This window comes from Rhinatrema bivittatum, chromosome 8, assembly GCF_901001135.1.
Source record: "Rhinatrema bivittatum chromosome 8, aRhiBiv1.1, whole genome shotgun sequence".
In the NCBI taxonomy this organism is placed as follows: domain Eukaryota; kingdom Metazoa; phylum Chordata; class Amphibia; order Gymnophiona; family Rhinatrematidae; genus Rhinatrema; species Rhinatrema bivittatum.
Genome location: NC_042622.1, coordinates 240,367,030 through 240,389,168, shown reverse-complemented (window position 1 = coordinate 240,389,168; position 22,139 = coordinate 240,367,030). Strand labels below are relative to the sequence as shown.

At 50.7% G+C, this 22,139-nt stretch overlaps 1 protein-coding gene across 1 annotated transcript; it reads right to left on the bottom strand.

Annotated features, from left to right (window-relative positions):
* Positions 1-356: 356 nt before the first annotated feature.
* Positions 357-22,018, bottom strand: MATK (megakaryocyte-associated tyrosine kinase). Its single transcript, XM_029613560.1, has 10 exons — positions 21,954-22,018; positions 21,728-21,845; positions 21,331-21,551; positions 20,300-20,412; positions 12,457-12,522; positions 9,619-9,718; positions 8,167-8,251; positions 6,713-6,786; positions 5,683-5,878; positions 357-506 (listed from the first exon to the last, which is right to left on the bottom strand). Exons 1-10 carry the CDS (start codon positions 22,016-22,018, stop codon positions 357-359), a joined length of 1,188 nt encoding a protein of 395 aa, XP_029469420.1.
* Between the last annotated feature and the right edge of the window lie 121 nt (positions 22,019-22,139).

Here is a 22,139-nt window from a genome sequence, read left to right as displayed (position 1 = left end):
GTATCAAATTATGTAAACCAGAAGGGAATGAGACTAAGGACTTTGCAAACACCGATTCTAGGAGAGGGCAGTGGGAGAGAGGCCCGTTCCACACTTCTGTGAGGAAATCTGGGTACAGAATCAGAGTGCACTGCTCAGCAGCCCACTGACTATTTTAACCTTATCAGGCATCCTGCGACTATCTTCTCCCATCATAAGACTTCCCAGGCCACTGGACCAGGTGCTTCTCTCGGGGATACTCTGGTCGCTACCTTTCCCAGGGTGCACCACACACAGTCCCATCGGTGCTCAGGAATTAAAGGCACAGGACCCTCTCTCCTTATCCATCCCGCACAGCCTTCAACTCCTTTTCCAGCTTATCCCTCAGTTTCTTGAAGGAGGGGCCGTTTCCCCCCCGGCTCTGGCTCCCAGCAGCTGCTCATCAGGCTGTAGATGGAAGGAGGACAGTGCTCGGGAGCCTCCATGCGGTACCCCTTCTCTACGTTCTCAGAGACTTCTTTCAGGGACTGAGGAGAAAAGGGAGAGCACAGTCAGAGGCCTAGGCTACTGCTACTGCTTATCTCTACAGGTCTACTCGATGTACACAGCACTGTACAGATAGACACATGAGACAGTCTCTGCTCCGTGGAGCTTATGCTTTAGTCAGACACAACCGATGAATATGCTTGGTAAGGATGAGGGGGAGGGGAGGGGTAACACAGGGTGATTATATGTTTTTGAGGCCGCAGCCGCCCCCTTTTCATTTATGAAACTGGGTTACTAGATACATATGGGTACTCCATATACAGTTGTGCTCATAAGTTTACAGAATTTGTAAGATGTGTTACATTTTCAGAAAACATGAGTGATCAGACAAAGAATGTCTGTTATTTTTAATGTTTCAAATGAAATGATTATGCATCACAGAATAGCACAATCATTAAACAAACCATAGCAATAAGGGAATAATAGGATGGTCCTGTTAAAAAGTTTGTATATTCTTGAATGTTTGGGCTGATAATATACACTCAAGTTGACACACACAGGTTGAGATGGCAATGAAGGTTCGATGTCCACACCTGGGCCTTGTTGGATTGTAATTAATGCCTGTATAGTCAACTAGTTTCTTAGCTCTTGAGAAACTCTTGTGCATTTCATCCAGGGCTGCACTGACTTTGGTGGTTACTGAAACATGGGGAAGCAAAATAACTGTCAAAGGATCTGCGAGCAAAAGTAACTCAACTTTATAAATCAGTAAAAGGATATAAAAAGATATCCAAAGATTTGAAAAAACAGTACTGTTCAAACTCTGATCAAGAAGTGGAAAGATTTCAGCCACAACTGACAGGAAAATTTGTCAGGATGCAAAGAAAAACCCATAATAACTTCTACTGAAATACAGGCTTCTCTGAAACAAAGTGATGTGGGTGTTTCAGCATGCATAAGGAGATACTTCAACAAAATGGGCTGCATGGTAGAGTTTACCAGAAAAAAGTCATTGCTGCACCAGCTCACACAACCCAGCCTGCTTACAATACGCCAAACAGCATCTAGAGAAGCCTCAAAAACGTCGAGAAACAAAATAAGTTGGAGTGATGAGACCAAAACTGAAATTTAAGGTCACAACCATAAACTGTATGTTTGGAAAGGAGTCAAGCATGGAGGTGAATCCCTGCTGTTTTGTGTGTGTGTGGTGTGTGGAGGGGGAGGCTGGGAATTTAGTCAAAATTGATGGCAGGATGAATGCAACATCTTGTAAAAAAATAGTGGAGGAGAATTTGCATTCATCAGCCAGGAAGCTGCGCATGGGGCACACTTGGACTTTCCAACATGATAATGATCCGAAAGATAAGGGGCAAGTTGCCCCTTCAGTGGCTGCAGCAGAAGATAGTGAAGGTTCTGGAGTGGCCATCACAGTCTCCTGAAGCTCAACGTCATTGAGCCCCTGTGGGGAGAACTCAAAGGATGCAGTTCATGCTAGACAACCAAAGAATTTACAGGATCTGCAGGCTTTTTACGAAAAGGAATGGGCAGCTTTACCCCATGAGAAAATGAAGGGCCTCATTCACAACTATCGCAAAAGAATGCAAGCCTTCATTGATGCAAATGGGGACAATACACAGCATTAAGAACTAAGGGTATGCAAACTTTTGAGCAGGAAAAGTTGAATGTAGCAAAGGTGACAGAGTCCTTACAGTTTTCTTAGTATGTCTATCTCTTTGAAATGGAGGAGTTTTCTTTGAATAAATATATAATATTAAGAAAGCTGTGAGGCCTTTGCCACCCTCAGCTTTTCCTGTGATCGCATACCAGACCACCTGTGGACTTTTTCTAACTTTTGAACAGGACCATTTTACTTATGCTATGGGTTGTTGAATGATTCGGTGGTGCACAATAGTTTCAATGGAAACACATTAAAAATAACACACGTCTTTGTCTGATCACTCATGCTTTCTTAAAATGCTCCACCTCTTGCAAATTCTGCCAGGGGGATGTAAACTGACTGGGCAGCCATGGGTGCCCCCCCCCCCCAGTTTGCTCACCCCCCCCCGGGTTAAAACAGACAGAAGAGACGAGGGAGGGGGCTTCAAACGTTTCTCTCAGCCAACGGGCAGAGAGTAGCAGTACAACCGCACCAGCCTCCTGCCCGGTGTGGTTCCAGCGTTAACATCAATAAGCCAGATGTTTCAGGCCACAGCCTCATTAACCATGGTGGCTGTGTGGCCATTACAGAGCTTGGTGTGAAGACCTGAGGGGGGGAGCCTGGGCGTTGGATTAAGTAGACCCAAAGGGCAAGATGACCAGGTCTGGAAGAGCGGCAGAGGCCGGTTCTGTAAACAGCATTTAACAGGCCTGGGGCAGATACCAGGGCAGGGTAGGAACCAGGTAAAAGATACTGAGGGGGGCGGGGAGCTGGTGCTGGTTGAAATAAGGGAATTATTATATGGTCGTCTAATCAAAGAGCAGATGGGATGGACCACTTGGTCCTTATCCGCCATCATCTGCTATGTTATGTTAGGTAAGACAATTAAGAGGTGCCAGTAAATGTATATATTCATTTTACAGATCTTCTGCTTAATATCATAGCATTTGTGACAAGGAGGTCCAGATGTAACGTCAGTAATCCATTTGAATATTGCTGAGAATGCTTGGATACTTAAAATGACAGATAACAAGAGATCTGAAAATAACAAACTGAAGGCCACAAGGAGAGAGCCAGATTCATAGGACGTTTCCCCGGCCCTGATAGGAAGCTTTGGGGGTTTTTTTTAACAGTGCAGAGGTGACTTGTACAGGGTAAAGGCAGAGATGCTTCAGGTCAGAGGAGGGTCCTACGATTTACAACTTGTAAGGTGCCATCCAGCAAGAGTAAAAACACCCTGCTTCCCTTGCCTTCCCCCCTACAACCCAACCCTTCTTCTCCCCCTCCCCCATCCTTACAACAGAAGGAAAAAAAAACAGCCGGGGGGGAACTAACTACACCATCTTTGGGTACGGAGCACGGCCATAGGAGAAGATTTCCCACAGAAGAACCCCCGAAACTCCAGGCATCTGATTTGGTTGAGAACTTCTGCAGAGGCACAGACGCAGACACATGAGTTTGGGCTGGTCAGAGAATGCAGCCTGACCAAGGTGGGGGTAGTGAATCCCCCCACGTGCCCAGAGGATACATACTGGCACTGCCCTCTCTCTCTGCCTCCCCAGGCCTCAGTCATGCCACCATGCCATCGGCTGCCCTAGGAGAGGCCTCGTCTGACATCAGCGCACCCAGCCAGCAGGCAACCCCCACCGAGGAAGGGTTTTAATTGCAGGGGATGACCTTGCACTTCATGAATGCCTCACATAAATGAGGATTTAATTTTCTGGGTGAGTCATGAGTACAGGGCCAACTGGGTCATAGGTCGCTCCCAGACACAACAGAGCTAGCTTTGCTCATGACGGATAAGGAACATGGATGCATGACTCTTAGTTTTCTGTCTTCTTTTAAAAGCTGTGACACATCCGCTGATGCTTTCTGAAACAGTCAGAGCTCTGGGCTTTATGGCTGTGCACACAATCCCCAGCACCTTTTCTGCTCTGTCGTTGGCAGAGTCCATGCTGTGATATTCAGACACAGAAATCTACAAACCCCCCCCCCATCTTTCCATGCATCACAAGCAAGTCACAGACTTCCTTAAAACTAGATTAAACAAGAAGAAGCTAAAATTATACTTCCCTAAAAGTCAAATATTTGACATAACTACAATGACAGCAGTGACTAAGCTGTATATCTTGCTTGTGCCTGATGGATGAGACTAGCTTTAGAGCAAGCTTTCTGTCTACATCAGTGGTGCTCAAACTGCTCCCCAGCAGTTGGGTTAAGAACACAAGAATGGCCCCAACTGGGTCAGATCAATGGCCCCATCTAGCCCAGTCTCAGACAGTGGTCCCCGAGTCACCAGACAAAAGCCAGAGTTTGTCTATAACAGCGTGAAGCTACTGGGCCTGCACTCAAATCTCTAATACCCGATGTCCGTTTATGTCCTTGTCTTCCAGGAATGCCTCCAGGAACGCAGCCCTCTGGAGCCCTGCCACGCTGCTGGCTGTGCTTGCATCTGGCGGCAGCTGATTCCACAGTTTTCAGGATATCCCTAATGAAATGTGCACGAGAGAGCGCTCCATGCACTGCCTGCACTGTGTGTGGATCTCTCTCATGCTTATTCACCAGCGATATCCTGAAGACCTGACTGGCTGAGGCGAGGGTGGGAACCAAGGGCTGGTTTGGACACGAATGGCTTAAATAAGCAGTTTCCACTTTTGCTCCACTTTTGCCCACAGTGAAGCAGGAATCCCCCTAGGAGAGTGCTAAAGAGCCAAGAGAATTATTGCTCTTATATTAATTCTACTTTTTAGATCTTTTTTTTTTAATATGTTTGTTTTTTTTCAAAAAACCAGCAGCTCAATGCTATGAGCAGGGAAGCCAGCATAGAAGATGTAAAGTTTTCTAATCAGTACATGAGTTGCAGAAACTTACAGGTCCTACCAGCCAACTGCAGGGTCACACCGCAGCTTGCGGTCCCTTCTTTCCTGTTGAAATCTGAACTGCACATCACAGAACTCACTGAGACAGATGTTACAAAGTCGGGGAAGCTCAGCCTCTCCCTGACAACCCCTAGCTATTTGAGAGAGGCTGCCGGATACATGGCCCAGTGGCCCTGCTTGCTGTCTTGCTTGCCAGTAGTCGGTGTTCCACCATCAGGCAGCAAAACACTGCACGGAGCGGCAGTAGCCACAGAGGCATTCACGCAGCGGGATGCCAGTGGCCAGGGGTTGGTGTTCCATCTTCACGGAGGGCTGCCATCTCCAAAAAAAAAAACACCAAGAAACAAACAAAGAAAGCAGGGGTGGGTAAGAGTATGGGGCAGGGGTGTGGCCGCTTGTTGCGGCGGTTGCTACCCCTGATTGAGCTGGATGTTCACCGGGATGCGGATACGGCGCTGCTCTCTGTATGGTGGAGGGGTGGAAGGGAGTTGGGGCCGGAGGGTGCTGGAAGCCAATAGTGATGGGTGGGAGGGAGAAAAAGGGTGGGGAATAAATAAATAAATAAATAAAAATAAATGGATAAACTGCGTGGCTTGCTGGGCAGACTGGATGGGCCGTTTGGTCTTCTTCTCTCGTCATTTCTATATAGATGTTTCTATGCCTGTTGAGTTTCCTGCTTACGTTGTGTTTTAAGGCTTCCGGCGCCGTCCACTTGACTGGGAATCGGGTGAGGTCCTCCCATTTCAGGTCCACCTTAGCCAGGCCAAAATCGCTGATTTTTGCCACGTTGTCCTCGGCGACGAGGATGTTGCGGGCAGCCAGGTCTCTGTGGACCAGCTTCTTGGATTCAAGGTATTCCATCCCTTCCGAGACATTCCTTCATCAGCACGCCAAAACCGCACCAGGAGGAATAGAAAGGAGACATTACCAGAATCAGTAGCCAGCAGGCCGGGGACAATCTGACAGCAGTCTTAAAGGGAGTCAGACAGACAGAGACTGAGAGAGATGAGAAGGGTGATGAGGAAATGTGTAGAAGAGAGAGACAGAGACAAACGTTTTTCCTTTGCAGGAAAGCACAGAAAGGGTCCTTTGCAGGAAAGCACAGAAAGGGTGGTGGGTATGGAGCAATCAGAAACAAGAAAGCCTGTGCTAAGTGCAGAGGAGCTAAGGTTGGCAATTGGCTCCAGATTCTCTTGACAGGGTTGATCCACTGCTGGGCTTACACTACTGCCTGCAGGGTCTTGTAGTTTTACTCTTCTTAGGGAGTGTAATAGGAAAATCAGGGACCACCATCTGAATACTGCTCTGTGACCAACAAGCCCCTGAGGCAGCCACCATTGGTGGCGAAACTCGGCCAGAGTCGGGCATGTTTGTAATAGGAAAATCAGAACTACAACTCCCTGCATGCATTGGGGTAAATGCAGGACTGGATCAACCCTCTCGGCAGAATCTGGACTCAGTTGGCAAACCCTAAGAAGTTTCTTAGTGCTGGGGAAGGAAGGATAAAGCCAGACGTCCAATACAGTCTGTGGTGTGGCAGTAGGAAGGGAAAATGTGTTTTGTGGCTTTTTCCACCCTCATCTTCTGGGGGGCCTTTTAGGACTGGGCTGCAGATAAAGCAGATATTACAGCAGGGCTGCCACCACAAGCAGACGCAGGCACAGGTCATGCTGGGACAATAAAAGGGGAAGGGAGCAGGCACTAAACTCACAGAGAGAACTGGAGAAGCTGCTTGGTGTGGATCACCGACCTGCCCCTTGTGCGCAGAAAATTCACCAGGCTCCCCTGTTACGGGAGAGAGAAAAAAAAATCAGGAGAAATCAGAGAGGAGTGGGGGGTGCATATGAGGGAAGGAGAGCACAAAACCCTGAACGGCTCCTGGAGACACTCCCGGGGGCCCACGTCTCTCCGACCACACCACACGGAGAGTGGGGAAAGGAGGAGGAGGAGGGCTGCTGCTTTACGGCTGCGGTGTGATTTCCAGCTCCAATGATACAAGATGTGTTGTATTTCCCACTGATACCATCAAGAGAAAGGTACACAACCCGGGGCTTAAAGGGTGCAGTAACCAAGGCCCTGAAAAGGAAGATATCCGAGTGAGAGGGAGCTCACAGAAACACTTCTCAGTGGTACCAAGGGGAGCGCCGATCCGAGCGCACTCTTCACGTGCAGCTGGACACGGGTAGAATAGGCGCTAATCGATCCCCTGAAGCAACAAGGGGATTAGCGCCTGTTCAACGCGCGTCTAACGCGGAGTGAATGTGATGGCGCCCTTCCCATGCAAATGCACGTGAATGAGGCTATTAGGCATTCACTCCCGATGCAAGAAGAAAAATGTGCGTCTCCCACGCACATTTAACTGTCATCTATTAACGCCTGCCAGGGCCCATCACAAAAACCGAGGCCGAGTTTAATGGTTGTCATGACCGCCGTACGGCAGTAAGGGAAACCGATGCCGATAAACTCGGCATTGGTCCAATGAATGTATTTGTCTCTTAAAGGCTCACCCCCTTCCATTATATCAGTTACATAGCCTGTGGTAAACAGATAAGCACGGACTCTGTTTCCCGGTTCTGGCAGCCAAAACCGAGAGTCCAAGTTATTGTCCTGGCCTCCTAAAGCCGAGGCTGCTCCTTGTCTTTTAAGACGCTATTTCCACACCGTTTCGTTTGTGGCCTCAGTTTCCCCCGCCCCCGTTTTTTTTGCACATCTGCAGAGATCATCCCGGTGAAGACCCGGCTCTACACCGTTATCTTTATTCTCCCGTTTTCAGATGTGGGCCCTTGCATGAAACGTATGTTGTCAGTTGGGGGGGGGGGGGGGAAGGAAGGAAGGGCTAATGCATGCGGCTTCTCGGCTGGAGCTCCGAGTAAGGGGAAAAAAAAAAAGGGTAACGTCTGCTTTCCAGCACCAGCTCTCATGATGCCGAGGCGGGGGTGGAGTTTATCGGCGTCGGTTTTCGTGACCGGCGTACCCCCCTTTGGGGCGCCATGCGCGCGTAAAGAGAGCGGGCGCACCCGATTTTATTGCATCAGCCCCTGAGAGAGTCCTATCAAGCAGTTATCTTTTGGCAGGGGGTGGGGGAAGATGGGAGGGGGGGTCGGGACCTGCAGCTGGTCAGCCTCGGGCACTGACTGTTCGGCTTTTTCCCCTCTCCTGCCTCACCTTGCTCATGAATTCCATGACGATGTAGAGGCCGTTGTGCAGGATGACGCCCAGTAACCGCACCAGGTTTTTGTGCTGGACCTTCCTGGAGCGGGAGAGAGACACCAAACTGAAATGCACAGCTCTGGGGTGTTTGACATGCATGCAGGGAAACGTACGGTGGCCTGCCACTTCTGTCGGCCAGAAACCGTGAGAACAGGGCTGGTGCTTCCATTAGGCGGCTGCCTAGGGCACCAAAATGTTGGGGGAGGCATGAGGCCCAGAAGGGAAGAGCCAATACTGCCGAAGAAGGGAGCGCTGTGCTGGAGATGCCCCCCAGTGAGGGGGTGCATGACCGAAGGCAGCCAAAATACTCTTGCACACGGCCCTGTTTTGAGAGCTTGCTCCCTCCTACCCCCCCCATCTCAAAGCCGGGCAGGGAGTGGGGCTTGCAATCTAACTCACTAGTGCTCCGACTGGTCCTCGGACTCCCTGCCCACAGGACAGTCGGGTGTTCAGGACACCCCTAATCAATATTCATGAGAAAATTTGCATGCACGAGGTAGTGCTTGCAAATTTTCTCTCATTCATATTCATTAGCAATATACTGAAAACCACTGGCTGGGAGGGGGCCAAGGACTGGTCTGAGTCCTTTTCAGGATATCCACAATGAATATGCACAAGATAGATTCCCATGCACTGCTTCCGCTGAATGCAGATCTATCACATGCAGATTCCTTGTGGACTTCCTGAAAGCCTGACTGGCCGGGTGTTCCCTGGTTGAGCAGCACTGTCCTAAGTTCTCCAGAAGGAAGCGCTCTTTGGTGCAACATCAGTATTAAGAAGGGCACTGGCAGGAAATTCGACACACTAAGATCAGCCTCAGCATAGTCCGGCTGTCAAGTGCCTCTTAAAGTATGCCCCAAATCAACCCATATGGAGATTATTACCCAGGGAAGTGCGTCTGAACACCATTTTTATGTGTACAAAATTACTCATGTGGAAACTGGGAGAAATTCAGAATCACTTGCAGGCATCTAAACACCCCTTCTCCCTCTGAAGAACAGATCAGAAGACCAAATCTGAGACAAGCACTCGGGGCAGGGTTACTCCCCTGGTGCAGCAGTGTCCAAATTCATCCTGAGGCACCCCTGAAGAACCCTAATGAATGTGCATATTTGTATGCTCCACCTCCAATGTATGCAGATATAGCTCATGCATATTCATTAAGATAGCCTGAAAACCTGACCGCCCTGGGAGGGCCCTAGGACCAGTCTGAGCACCACTGACCTAGCGTACTCTACATTTATGCATCTAAGGTACGGAAAAGGTACGTCATCTTTATAGGAGTATAAAGATGACGGTGTTAACTGAGGGTAAAGTTTCGTACCCTCTGCTTGCTATAAGAGACCAGACGTGGGGTGGGGAGCAGGGAGGCATTACCATTCAAGCACAGTGTCCTGGCTCACTTACGTCATGGCAGCTGTCTCGGTGAGGAAGGCCTGGGCGGTGACGTCACACTTGATGTTCTTTACGGCTACCGTCTGCCCCATGTACTCTCCCTGCAGCACAGCTGTTGGGGAGATGGGAAGGAAGGAGCACAAGGGAGGATCAGGCTGACATACCCATTCAACTGGATTATTACCACCGTTGGCATGCTGTCGGAAGGCCTGAGCCACTTCTACCAGTTTCCCCGGACTGTCATCGGAGGTCAGGGGTCAGTAGAGGTGAGCGAGCCACTGATTTGCTCACCGTACCACGACCACAGACACGTTGTAACACATTGCCGTACGTCAGGGAGCCACTTATTTCCATGCATCCCCAGCTCCCTGCACACAACCAGCATTGGCCATCTTTGAAGGGCCATCGATTTAAGGTCCAGGGAGGGACTCAAAGTTAAAATTCCCCGATTTTCTTCCCAATCCTCTGCCAAGACCCAGTTTAGATGGCTGCTTGCGTATGGCTCCACCCAGTGCACGGCCAGCAAGACTGAGGCAAGCAGGCATGGGAACAGCAGGGGGCCACCATTTTGCAAAAACGTGATGGTGCCCTATAAGATCAAAAACAGCCCAGCTCTTTAAGAACATAAGAACATAAGAAAATGCCATACTGGGTCAGACCAAGGGTCCATCAAGCCCAGCATCCTGTTTCCAACAGTGGCCAATCCAGGCCATAAGAACCTGGCAAGTACCCAAAAACTAAGTCTATTCCATGTAACCATTGCTAATGGCAGTGGCTATTCTCTAAGTGAACTTAATAGCAGGTAATGGACTTCTCCTCCAAGAACTTATCTAATCCTTTTTTAAACACAGCTATACTAACTGCACGAACCACATTCTCTGGCAACAAATTCCGAGTTTAATTGGGCGTTGAGTAAAAAAGAACTTTCTCCGATTAGTTTTAAATGTGCCCCATGCTAACTTCATGGAGTGCCCCCTAGTCTTTCTACTATCCGAAAGAGTAAATAACCGATTCACATCTACCCGTTCTAGACCTCTCATGATTTTAAACACCTCTATCATATCCCCCCTCAGTCGTCTCTTCTCCAAGCTGAAAAGTCCTAACCTCTTTAGTCTTTCCTCATAGGGGAGTTGTTCCATTCCCCTTATCATTTTGGTTGCCCTTCTCTGTACCTTCTCCATCGCAATTATATCTTTTTTGAGATGCGGCAACCAGAATTATACACAGTATTCAAGGTGCTGTCTCACCATGGAGCGATACAGAGGCATTATGACATTTTCCGTTTTATTCACCATTCCCTTTCTAATAATTCCCAACATTCTGTTTGCTTTTTTGACTGCCGCAGCACACTGAACCGACGATTTCAATGTGTTATCCACTATGACACCTAGATCTCTTTCTTGGGTTGTAGCACCTAATATGGAACCTAACATTGTGTAACTATAGCATGGGTTATTTTTCCCTATAGGCATCACCTTGCACTTATCCACATTCAATTTCATCTGCCATTTGGATGCCCAATTTTCCAGTCTCACAAGGTCTTCCTGCAATTTATCACAATCTGCTGTGATTTAACTACTCTGAACAATTTTGTATCATCTGCAAATTTGATTATCTCACTCATCGTATTTCTTTCCAGATCATTTATAAATATATTGAACAGTAAGGGTCCCAATACATTCCCTTTCTTAACCACTTCAGTGCCATCGCGATGCCTATAGATTGTCATTGAGGTTTATTACTGGTCACTGAATGTTCTTCATGGCAGATACAGCAGTGAAGTGATTAAGTTTTCCTTCACCTTCATACATGAAAAAAGAAAAATCTAGAATAGTGATTCAGTCTTCCTAGCGTGGTGTTCAACATGACGCTCTATTTTTTTTTTTTTTTAATAATATAAGTTAGGCAGGATCAGATTTAAGATGCCGGCACCCATAAGCAGAGGACTTAAGGCGGGGGCGGGGGGGGGGGGTCCCCTTCATCCTCTCCCCTTGGAAAGCAGAGAGGAGCCGAGGGCAGTCCCAGGTTTTGGGCGCCTTTGTAATTTGGCAGCCAAGGCGCGTGCCCGTGTTGCCTGTGCCTAAATCCGGCCCCGGGTTCAGGACATCTCCTAAAGCTCCTCCCGCTCCCCGGTTATTTACAGCGCTTTCTCTGCGCAGCTGCTGCTGCTGGCCGCTGTGGGAGGCAGGACGCTGGGCTAGCAGGCTCTTTGGTCTGTCAGTAATTCCCGGGTGACCTCAAGGCGTGTCGCATAGCAAGCTCAAGGGTTTGGCTTAGTGGGTGCCAGAGATTTCAGTTCTTGCTTCCCAGGGCTTAATTTGTATAGAAAAAGGAAGTGGAACTGAGGAGGGGGGGGGGGGTGAGATGGGCAGGGTGTCAGGGTGTGACCTCTCCCCACAAACCCAAATCAAAGCCCTGCTCTCAGGGGAAGCAGCTCCAAAGCTCTCGGATCTTCTCTGCTCCCTCCGAGGGCGGGGGGGAGGGGGGGGCAATCCTTGCCACTGCTGGCTCTGATCTGTTTCCTCAGGGGAGCCAGAACTGACATACACTGCTGCCTCAGGGCCCAGAAAAGAGGGGGCAAAAGGCCAATCTGGGTGGTTCTGCCAGAAATGAAGCCTTTTACTGTATCGGCCTGAAATTAACCCCTGATGCTTCCCGGAGAATGGAACCCACCTCCCATGTCCCCATCCCGACAGGAGTTCATTCTTCTCTTTGTTAAATTAAACAAATTAAATACTCAGGTAATAAGAAGGAGAGGGGAAAATATCTGTATCTGTTGCTTAGAGTATTTATAGCACAACTGCCCTTCACCAGTAATAAGTTAACTGGGATAACTGGTTTCTCACTCACCCCCAAATTCACCTTCTCCAATCTTATCTCCCAGGCTCAGCTGCTCCATATTCAGTAACCAGCCAGCTAAAGAGAGATGAGAATAAAGGCAGCATCATGCAAGCAAAGCACGGATCAGTACAGAGTGGCAGGCAAAGGAGGGGGAAACTTCATTATCACTCCAGTAGAAAGGGAAGAGACAGACCTCATTTCTTGCCCCTACTTTTAAATCACTGTAAGCAAGCAATCCTCACAAACACAACACCCCCTCCCATAAACACACACACACATGCCCCTCCCATACACAAACACACAATGCCCCTCTCAGACACCCACACACAGTGCCCCTCCCATACACAAACACACAATGCCCCTCTCAGACACCCACACACAGTGCCCCTCCCATACACAAACACACAATGCCCCTCTCAGACACCCACACACAGTGCCCCTCCCATACACAAACACACAATGCCCCCCTCAGACACCCATACACAGTGCCCCTCTCAGACACACACACATGCCCCTCCCATACACAAACACACAATGCCCCGCTCAGACACCCACACACAGTGCCCCTCTCAGACACACACACAGTGCCCCTCCCATACACAAACACACAATGTCCCTCTCAGACACCCATACACAGTGCCCCTCTCAGACACACACACACACACACACACACACACAAAGCCCCTCCCATACACACACACACACACACACACACAAAGCCCCTCCCATACACACACACACACACACACACACAATGCCCCTCCCATACACAATCACACAGTGCCCCCTCTCAGACACAAACACACACACACACACACTGCCCCTCTCACACACAAACACACACACACAATGCCCCTCTCAGACACACACACACACAGTGACCCTCCCATACACACACACACACACACACAGTGCCCCCCTCTCAGACACACACACTGCCCATCCTATACACAAATACACAGTGCCTCCTCAGACACACACACACACACACACACACCAATGCCCCCCCCATACACACACACACAATGCCCCTCCCATACACACACACACACAATGCCCCTCCCATACACACACACAGTGCCCCCTCTCAGACACACACACATACAATGCCCCTCCCATACACACACAGTGCCCCCTCAGACACACACACACACACACACTGTTATGACTTGAGAGGTGGACCCTTGGTCCGGCGAGGAATGTAGACCCCTCGTCGGTGGGCGAGGCCAATCACGAATGTCCCTGGAGGTACTAGAAGAAGATCTGGATGCAGGCGCCTCCTGCAGGTACGTTTAGTCCAGATAGCTGGCGCCTCCAGCAGGTCGAAGCGAATAGAGATGGGCACCTCCAGTGGGTCGTGAAACTGAAGCTGGCACCTCCAGCAGGTCGTGGAAACTAAAGAAGTAACAAAGTAGTCCAGAGAATCAAAGCCAACTCATTCCGCAGCCAGTCCAGGGGTATAACGCCAGAAAGAATCCGCAGCCAGTCCAAGGTCAAGAGCCAGAAGAAACCACAGCCAGTCCAGGAGTCCAGAAACAATGAGAGTCCCGCAGCCAAATCCAGAAGTCAGGAGCCAAACAGGAACGAAAGCCAGTCCAGGGATCAAACACAGAAGCAAGCAGGAACCGGAACCAAACAACACTGGAGCCATGAAGCCGAGGCAAGGTCTGAGGCCCCAGACCTTGCCTTAAGTAGTTGCAGGGAAGCTGGGGACAACAGGAAGGAACCCCCTACTCTTCCTGTAGGGGTTCCTTTAAGGCCGGGCACTAGCTGCCCCGCGCGGGCCTAAGAGAACCTCAGGGGGCGTGGCCTAGCCACGTCGAAGATGCGGCGGCCATCTTGGAAGGGCAGCAACGCTGCCCTCGGAGGCAGCCTTCGACGACGGCCCCCGATGAAGCGGAGGGAGTGACCGGCCCCCCCGGTCGTGGTTCGCCGCGACCAGCGGTCACAACACACACACAATGCCCCTCCCATACACAAACACACAGTGCCCCCCTCAGACATACACACACACAATGCCCCTCCCATACACACACACACAGTGCCCCCTCTCAGACACACATATACACCAGTGCCCCCTCTCAGACACAAAAACACACACACACCACCACAGTGCCCCTCCCAGACACACAGAGCACACACACACACACCACACACACACACAACAGTGCCCCCTCTCAGACACAAAACACACACACAACACACACACAGTGCACTCTCTCAGACACAAACACACACACCCAGTGCCCCTCCCATATACACACACCGTGCCCCCTCTCACACACACACACAGTGCCCCTCTCAGACACACAGAGACACAGTGCCCCTCACACACACACACACACACACACAGTGCCCCCTCTCAGCACACACAAAGGCCCCTCTGAAGCTGAAGATCCTACTCTGGCAAGCTCGTCTTCAGCTGACTTGGCCCCTTGCTTTGGTTTGGGTTTTAACCAGTTCGTACAGATTACTCCTTGGGTTTTCATGTAATACTAGAGAAAGAAGGAAGGAGGGGAGAGAAATGGAGGAGTGAGCAAAGAAGGGAGAAGGAGGGAGTCAGAAGGAGATAAAGAGGGAGGAGAGGTGGGAAAAAGGAGGGAGAGGAAGACAATGATAGAGTGAGATCTTGCCATAAATATTACACATCCCCCTTCCAGCCCACCAGAACATCTGAACTTCAGCCACTTCCTGCCCCGAGAAGTTTCCAACCTTCTCAAAACAGCAGGTGCCTGTGGTTTTGTCCTATTTTTAGCTCAGTCATTTATGAACCCCTCACACCAACAATGCCTGCTTACAAAGAGACGTTTTTCAGGTCAGACTCTTCCAGTCAAGGACAGTGCTAGAGAGGACAAGGTGAAGGGGCAGAACGGTGCAGGAATATCAGGAGGGCAGCCAGGGTTCAAATCCCTGCTGATGCTCCTCGGGACCTTGGGCAAGTCACTTTACCCACCATTGCCTCAGGTGCCTCAGGTTGCCTCAGGTGCAAGCCGATTCAAAAAAAACCCAGGGGAGAGCCGGCACTCCGTGTTGAGCGCATGCTCTCCCGACGCATGCCCAGGCAAATCTCCTGGGCGCGCAATTCTCTATTTAAATAGGGCCCACGCTAATAAGGAAGCACTAGCACATCCCTAGCGCCTCCTTATTAGCAGAAGCGGCGGCTGTCAGCAGGTCCAAGAATCAACACTTAATTTTACTAGCATCGGTTTTCGAATCCTTGACAGCCACGGGTTCAGAAAACGGACGCCGGCAAAATTGAGCATCCGTTTTCCAACCAGTGGACCGGCGGACAAATTTTTTATTTTTTTTTATTTTTTGGGACCTCCAACTTAATATCGCTATGATATCCTGCGGGGATAACTAATAGGCTCATCATCATGCATTTGCACTCGGCCTGTTAGATTGTAAGCCCTCTGAGGATAGGGAAAATACCTACAGTACCTGAATGTAATCCACTTTGAAGTGCCACAAAACATGGAAAATAAATAAACATTTTTTATTATAACAACTAGATGGTGAGAAGAGAAACAGGATAGTGCAGGGGTATAACCAGAGGGTGGGGAGAGAGACAGGATGGTGCAGGGGTATGAACAGAGGGTGGGGAGAAAGACAGGATGGTGCAGGGGTATAACCAGAGGGGGGGGAGAGAGACAGGATGGTGCAGGGGTATAACCAGAGGGGGGGGAGTGAGACAGGATGGTGCAGGGGTATGAAAAGAGGGTGTGGAGAGAGATAGGATGGTGCAGGGGTATGAACAGAGGGAGGGGAGAGAGATAGGATGGTGCAGGGGTATGAACAGAGGGTGGGGAGAGAGACAGGATGGTGCCGGGGGTATAACCAGAGGGTGGGGAGAGAGACAGGATAGTGCAGGGGTATATCCAGAGGGTGGGGAGAGAGACAGGATGGTGCAGGGGTATGAAAAGAGGGTGGGGAGAGAGATAGGATTGGTGCAGGGGTATGAACAGAGGGTGGGGAGAGAGATAGGATGGTGCAGGGGTATGAACAGAGGGTGGGGGAGAGAGACAGGATGGTTGCAGGGGTATAACCAGAGGGTGGGGAGAGAGACAGGATGGTGCAGGGGTATGAACAGAGGGTGGGGAGAGAGACAGGATGGTGCCGGGGTATAACCAGAGGGTGGGGAGAGAGACAGGATGGTGCAGGGGTATAACCAGAGGGTGGGGAGAGAGACAGGATAGTGCCGGGGTATAACCAGAGGGTGGGAGAGAGACAGGATGGTTGCAGGGGTATAACCAGAGGGTGGGGGAGAGAGACAGGATGGTGCAGGGGTATGACCAGAGGGCGGGGAGAGAGACAGAATGGTGCCGGGGTATGAACAGAGGGCGGGGAGAGAGACAGGATGGTGCCAGGGTATGAACAGAGGGTGGGGAGAGAGACAGGATGGTGCAGAGGTAAAACCAGAGGGGGGGTGGGTGAGAGAGACAGGATGGTGCAGGGGTATGAACAGAAGGTGGGGAGAGAGATAGGATGGTGCGCAGGGGTATGAAAGAGGGTGGGGAGAGAGATAGGATGGTGCAGGGGTATGAAAAGAGGGTTGGGGAGAGAGATAGGATGGTGCAGGGGTATGAAACAGAGGGTGGGGAGAGAGAGAGAGGATAGTGCAGGGGTATAACCAGAGGGTGGGGAGAGAGACAGGATGGTGCCGGGGGTATGAACAGAGGGCGGGGAGAGAGACAGAATGGTGCCGGGGTATGAACAGAGGGCGGGGAGAGAGACAGGATGGTGCCAGGGTAATGAACAGAGGGCGGGGAGAGAGACAGGATGGTGCCGGGGGTATGAACAGAGGGCGGGAGAAAGACAGGATGGTGCCGGGGTATGAACAGAGGGCGGGGAGAGAGACAGGATGGTGCAGGGGTATGAACAGAGGGTGGGGAGAGACACAGGATAGTGCTGGGGTATAACCAGAGGGCGGGGAGAGAGACAGGATGGTGCAGGGGTATGAACAGAGGGTGGGGAGAGAGACAGGATGCTGCAGGGGGTATAACCAGAGGGTGGGGAGAGAGACAGGATGGTGCAGGGGGTATGAACAGAGGGGGGGGAGAGAGACAGGATGGTGCAGGGGTATGAACAGAGGGTGGGGAGAGAGAGACAGGATGGTGCAGAGGTAAAACCAGAGGGTGGGGGAGAGAGACAGGATGGTGCAAGGGTATGAACAGAGGGTGGGGAGAGAGACAGGATGGTGCAGGGGTATAACCAGAGGGTGGGGAGAGAGACAGGATGGTGCAGGGGTATGAACAGAGGGTGGGGAGAGAGACAGGATGGTGCGGGGGGTATAACCAGAGGGTGGGGAGAGAGACAGGATGCGGCATGGGGTATAACCAGAGGGTGGGGAGAGAGACAGGATGGGGCCGGGGTATGAACAGAGGGTGGGGAGAGAGACAGGATGGTGCAGGGGTATAACCAGAGGGTGGGGAGAGAGACAGGATGGTGCAGGGGTATGAACAGAGGGTGGGGAGAGAGACAGGATGGTGCAGGGGTATGAACTGAGGGTGGGGAGAAAGACAGATGGTGCAGGGGTATGAACAGAGGGTGGGAGAGAGACAGGATGGGTGCTGGGGTATAACCAGAGGGTTGGGGAGAGAGACAGGATGGTGCAGGGGTATGAACAGAGGGTGGGGAGAGAGACAGGATGGTGCTGAGGTATAACCAGAGGGTGGGGAGAGAGACAGGATGGTGGCAGGGGTATGAACAGAGGGCGGGAGAGAGACAGGATGGTGCAGGGGTTTGAACGAGAGTGGGGAGAGACACAGGATAGTGCTGGGGTATAACCAGAGGGGCGGGGAGAGAGACAGGATGGTGCAGGGGTATGAACAGAGGGGTGGGGAGAGAGACGGATGCTGCAGGGGTTATAACCATAGGGTGGGGAGAGAGACAGGATGGTGCAGGGGTATGAACAGAGGTTGGGGAGAGAGACAGGATGGTGGCAGGGGTATGAACAGAGGGTGGGGAGAGAGACAGAAAGTCCTGGGGTATAACCAGAGGGTGGGGAGAGAGACAGGATGGTCAGGGATATGAACAGAGGGTGGGGAGAGAGACAGGATGGTGCAGGGGTATAACCAGAGGGTGGGGAGAGAGACAGGATGCGGCATGGGGTATAACCAGAGGGTGGGGAGGGAGACAGGATGGGGGCGGGGGTATGAACAGAGGGGTGGGGAGAGAGACAGGATGGTGCAGGGGTATGAACAGAGGGGGGGGAGAGAGACAGGATGGTGCAGGGGTATAACCAGAGGGTGGGGAGAGAGACAGGATGGTGCAGGTGTATGAACAGAGGGGGGGGAGAGAGACAGGATGGTGCAGGGGTATGAACAGAGGGTGGGGAGAGAGACAGGATGGGCCTGGGGTATAACCAGAGGGTGGGGATAGAGACAGGATGGTGCAGGGGTATGAACAGAGGGTGGGGAGAGAGACAGGATGGTGCAGGGGTATAACCAGAGGGTGGGGAGAGAGACAGGATGGTGCAGGGGTATGAACAGAGGGTGGGAGAGACACAGGATAGTGCTGGGGTATAACCAGAGGGTTGGGAGAGAGACAGGATGGTGCAGGGGTATAACCAGAGGGTGGGGAGAGAGACAGGATGGTGCAGGGGTATGAACAGAGGGTGGGAGGAGAGAGACCGGATGGTTCAGGGGTATGAACAGAGGGTGGGGGAGAGAGACAGGAAGGTCCTGGGGTATAACCAGAGGGTGGGGAGAGAGACAGGATGGTGCAGGGGTATAACCAGAGGGTGGGGAGAGAGACAGGATGGCGCCAGGGTGGCAAACACACACAGACACAAGCAGAGGCCTCCTCATCCATAGACAGGACACATGTGCTCACTACCCCGAGACAACCAGGCACGTTTTGCTAGTAAAGTATAGAAGAAAAGCAGGCTAAAGGGGGTCAGTTTTCAGAGAGGGTACAGTTTCAGAACTTTTTATGTGGGTAAACACCTGTTTTATCTATGGAAGGAGGACCTTTGAACATTGCTGTTCCCCGCCACTGAGGGTAAAAGTACCTGCACACTGTGAGCAGCCTGCAGACATTTACTGGGGGGAGGGAGGGAAAATACATGCAGGGATTTATTTTTTAATTTCTCCTGCAAACTCTCACATATGTACTTTGCACCTGCTTCATAGCAGAAGTTTACAGGAACAAGAGTACTGGCTTTCTCCTGCCGGCCTGAGTTTTCAAAAGGAGACGCTGCTTGCAGTTTCCCATTGAAAACTAGATTGCAGGTCTGCAGGTACCGGCGCTGGTTCACTTCCAGGCCTTACCAAGTTACCAGCCCGAAACTATTTTGAACTTTCTTCCTTTCCCTCATTGCAGCAAGACTGGAAGGTGGAATGGAATGGCCTCAACCTTCAATTATGAGGCCAATTTTTAAGTAGCTTTGGAAACTGTGCTCCCTAGGCATTCAATAATATAAATCAAAGTTTTCTACATTGTGAATGATTCTGGCGTGCACAGCATTATTTCTTTAGTTAGGGCATGAAAAACATTAAAGAGATGCGTCTGGGTCCGTGAAATCTTTTGAAGCAGAAAAGGGGTTCCCTGAAAGGTTGCAATCCCTGTTCTACAGAGTGATGTTTCCTACCACGAAAAGCAGGGTCACAGGCAATGTCTTGGGTGGTGATTTCCTTTTGCCCTTTGGATTTTCTCCGTAAACCCTTAATCCAAGTCTATCCCTTTGGCTGAGCTCGTCCACCCCTTCAAGTCCTAGCCGTCTGGGCTGTTAAGTCCTGACCTCAATCAGTTTCTATGAGGTTTGCAAAAGCAGGTTGCTTCATCGATGGTCAGTTGGCTGTTCTTGTAGATGACCCGGTAGTGAATGACCTCTCTCGCGCAGCTGACGCACAGCACGTAGTCTCCAGGGTGCCGAACGGACTCGCGGATGAGGAAGAGGCCGTCTTCTGTGGGGCTGCAGCTGCCTGCACTGCCTCTGGGCCAGAGATCTTGCCGTGGAACCAGCTGAGTTGGAAGAAGGAACAAGTGAAGAGGGTAAAGAAAGCTGAAAGGCAGTGACCGCCTCCTAGCTGAAGCCCTGCCTGCCAACAAAACAGTCACCAACAGCAAGCTGCAGGGTTGGGGGGGAGAGGGGGGTCAAGCAAGCAACTTCAGAATCCAGAAGTCATACAAGTTAGCTAACCCTAGATTTAATGCCACACCTTGGCGCCAAGTTCATCCAAGTTACTTCATGGGTGTTCAGGACAGGATGGGTGTCTAGTGCACTTTCATTGTCCATGTACTCTTTCAGTGATTCAGAAATATGCACAAGCAACAGCGATGGCCAACCAGCACCAATGAAATGTTTCACCAAATGGTCACCTGTTTCTGAATCTTTTTTGCTCTTCCTCCCAGTCCCTTTGGGAGCAGCTGCGTCACAAATGACCCGTCGCATGGAAATGGATCCCATTGGTTCAAACAATCTATGTGCATTCATTTCTGACATCATGGTCACTACAGACCAATCAGAGCCTGACAGCGTGAAGTCATATGTGTTTCTCTTGTTAGCAAGGACTGTTCCCTGCAGTTGCAGGAAAACTGCGAAGGGGGAAAGGGGAAGTTCTGAAGAGTTACAAAATCAGTGGCTTACAATGAAAGCTTTAACTGACACAGTTGTATGTCTGAAATTCTCTACCACATACAGAGGGCACTATTTATTTTTTTAATACCCTCAGAGTCACCAACTGGCTCCATGGCACCTGGGCAAGCTGAGCCAGTTCTGGTTTTATCCCCATTGCATGTAGTTCCAGCAAAACCAGGACTGGCTCAACCCGTCCAGTCAAAAAGGATCCAAGCTGGCGACCCTTCCCCATGTCCCTCATCCCTGGTACGCCTGGGCTTGGGGAGCTTCGTCTAGTGAAGGAGGGAACAAGATTCACTTACGGCATGAGGCTCAGTTTGGGGTCCACTCGGATGGCATCGCGCTCCCGCACAGCCGTGCAGACAGCAGCCCCTCGGCTCCAGTTGTGTTGTGCTTGGCCTTGTAATGATGACCTTTGGTCTGAGGGCAAGACAGAGAGAGGGAAGAGAAAAGCGATTTTGTAGCTTTCCTGTATGAAGTAAAACATGAGCGAGAAGGCTGAAGATGACCCTTCTTTCACAGCCTGGGAGGAGAGCACAGGCATGAGAGGGGAGCTGGCACTATTTGCCTTTGGAGGTCGGGAGGGCCCAGGTGTACTAAAGAGATTTTCCCATTTTTGTATCCATAGATACTCTGGAGGATAAAGAGTTACCTACTGGATGAAAGAGGAAGAGAAGCTTTTATGGTTCATCCCCTTACCTCACACAGTTCCACAATGGTGAGGAGGTCGCCTTTTCGGAAGGACAGCTCCCCGGGCGATTTTGGCTTAGTGTGGTCACTTTTAGCTATGCACTGTGTCCCTGGGGCCCCAGACTTTCTGCAGAAGGAGAAAAGAGATAAGAGAAAAGAAGACAACTTCCTGAGCTAAACAGACCGGGATGCGAGGACCAAGGCCAAACAATCATTGACACGGTTACCGTCTCACTTCCTGGTCCCTCCATCCCATACCTTATCATCTACCGACAGCGAGATGGGAATATTTGGAGTCATCTATCTTAAGAACCATCTGCATTGCTCCCCAGTCAATGGGCAGAGAGTCTGTCTGCCCACTGGCTTAAATAGCAGATAGAGAATCTCTCCAAGAGTTCTCTCAGAGCTAGACAAGGATCTT

Coding starts and splice junctions, on each gene's coding strand:
- MATK (XM_029613560.1), bottom strand. CDS start 22,018: ATGACTCCAAATATTCCCATCTCGCTGTCGGTAGATGATAAGGTATGG. Junction 21,846..21,953: donor TGGGATGGAGGGACCAGGAA/GTGAGACGGTAA, acceptor CTCCTTCTGCAG/AAAGTCTGGGGCCCCAGGGA. Junction 5,879..6,712: donor CAGCTTCTCCAGTTCTCTCT/GTGAGTTTAGTG, acceptor GTGCTGATGAAG/GAATGTCTCGGAAGGGATGG.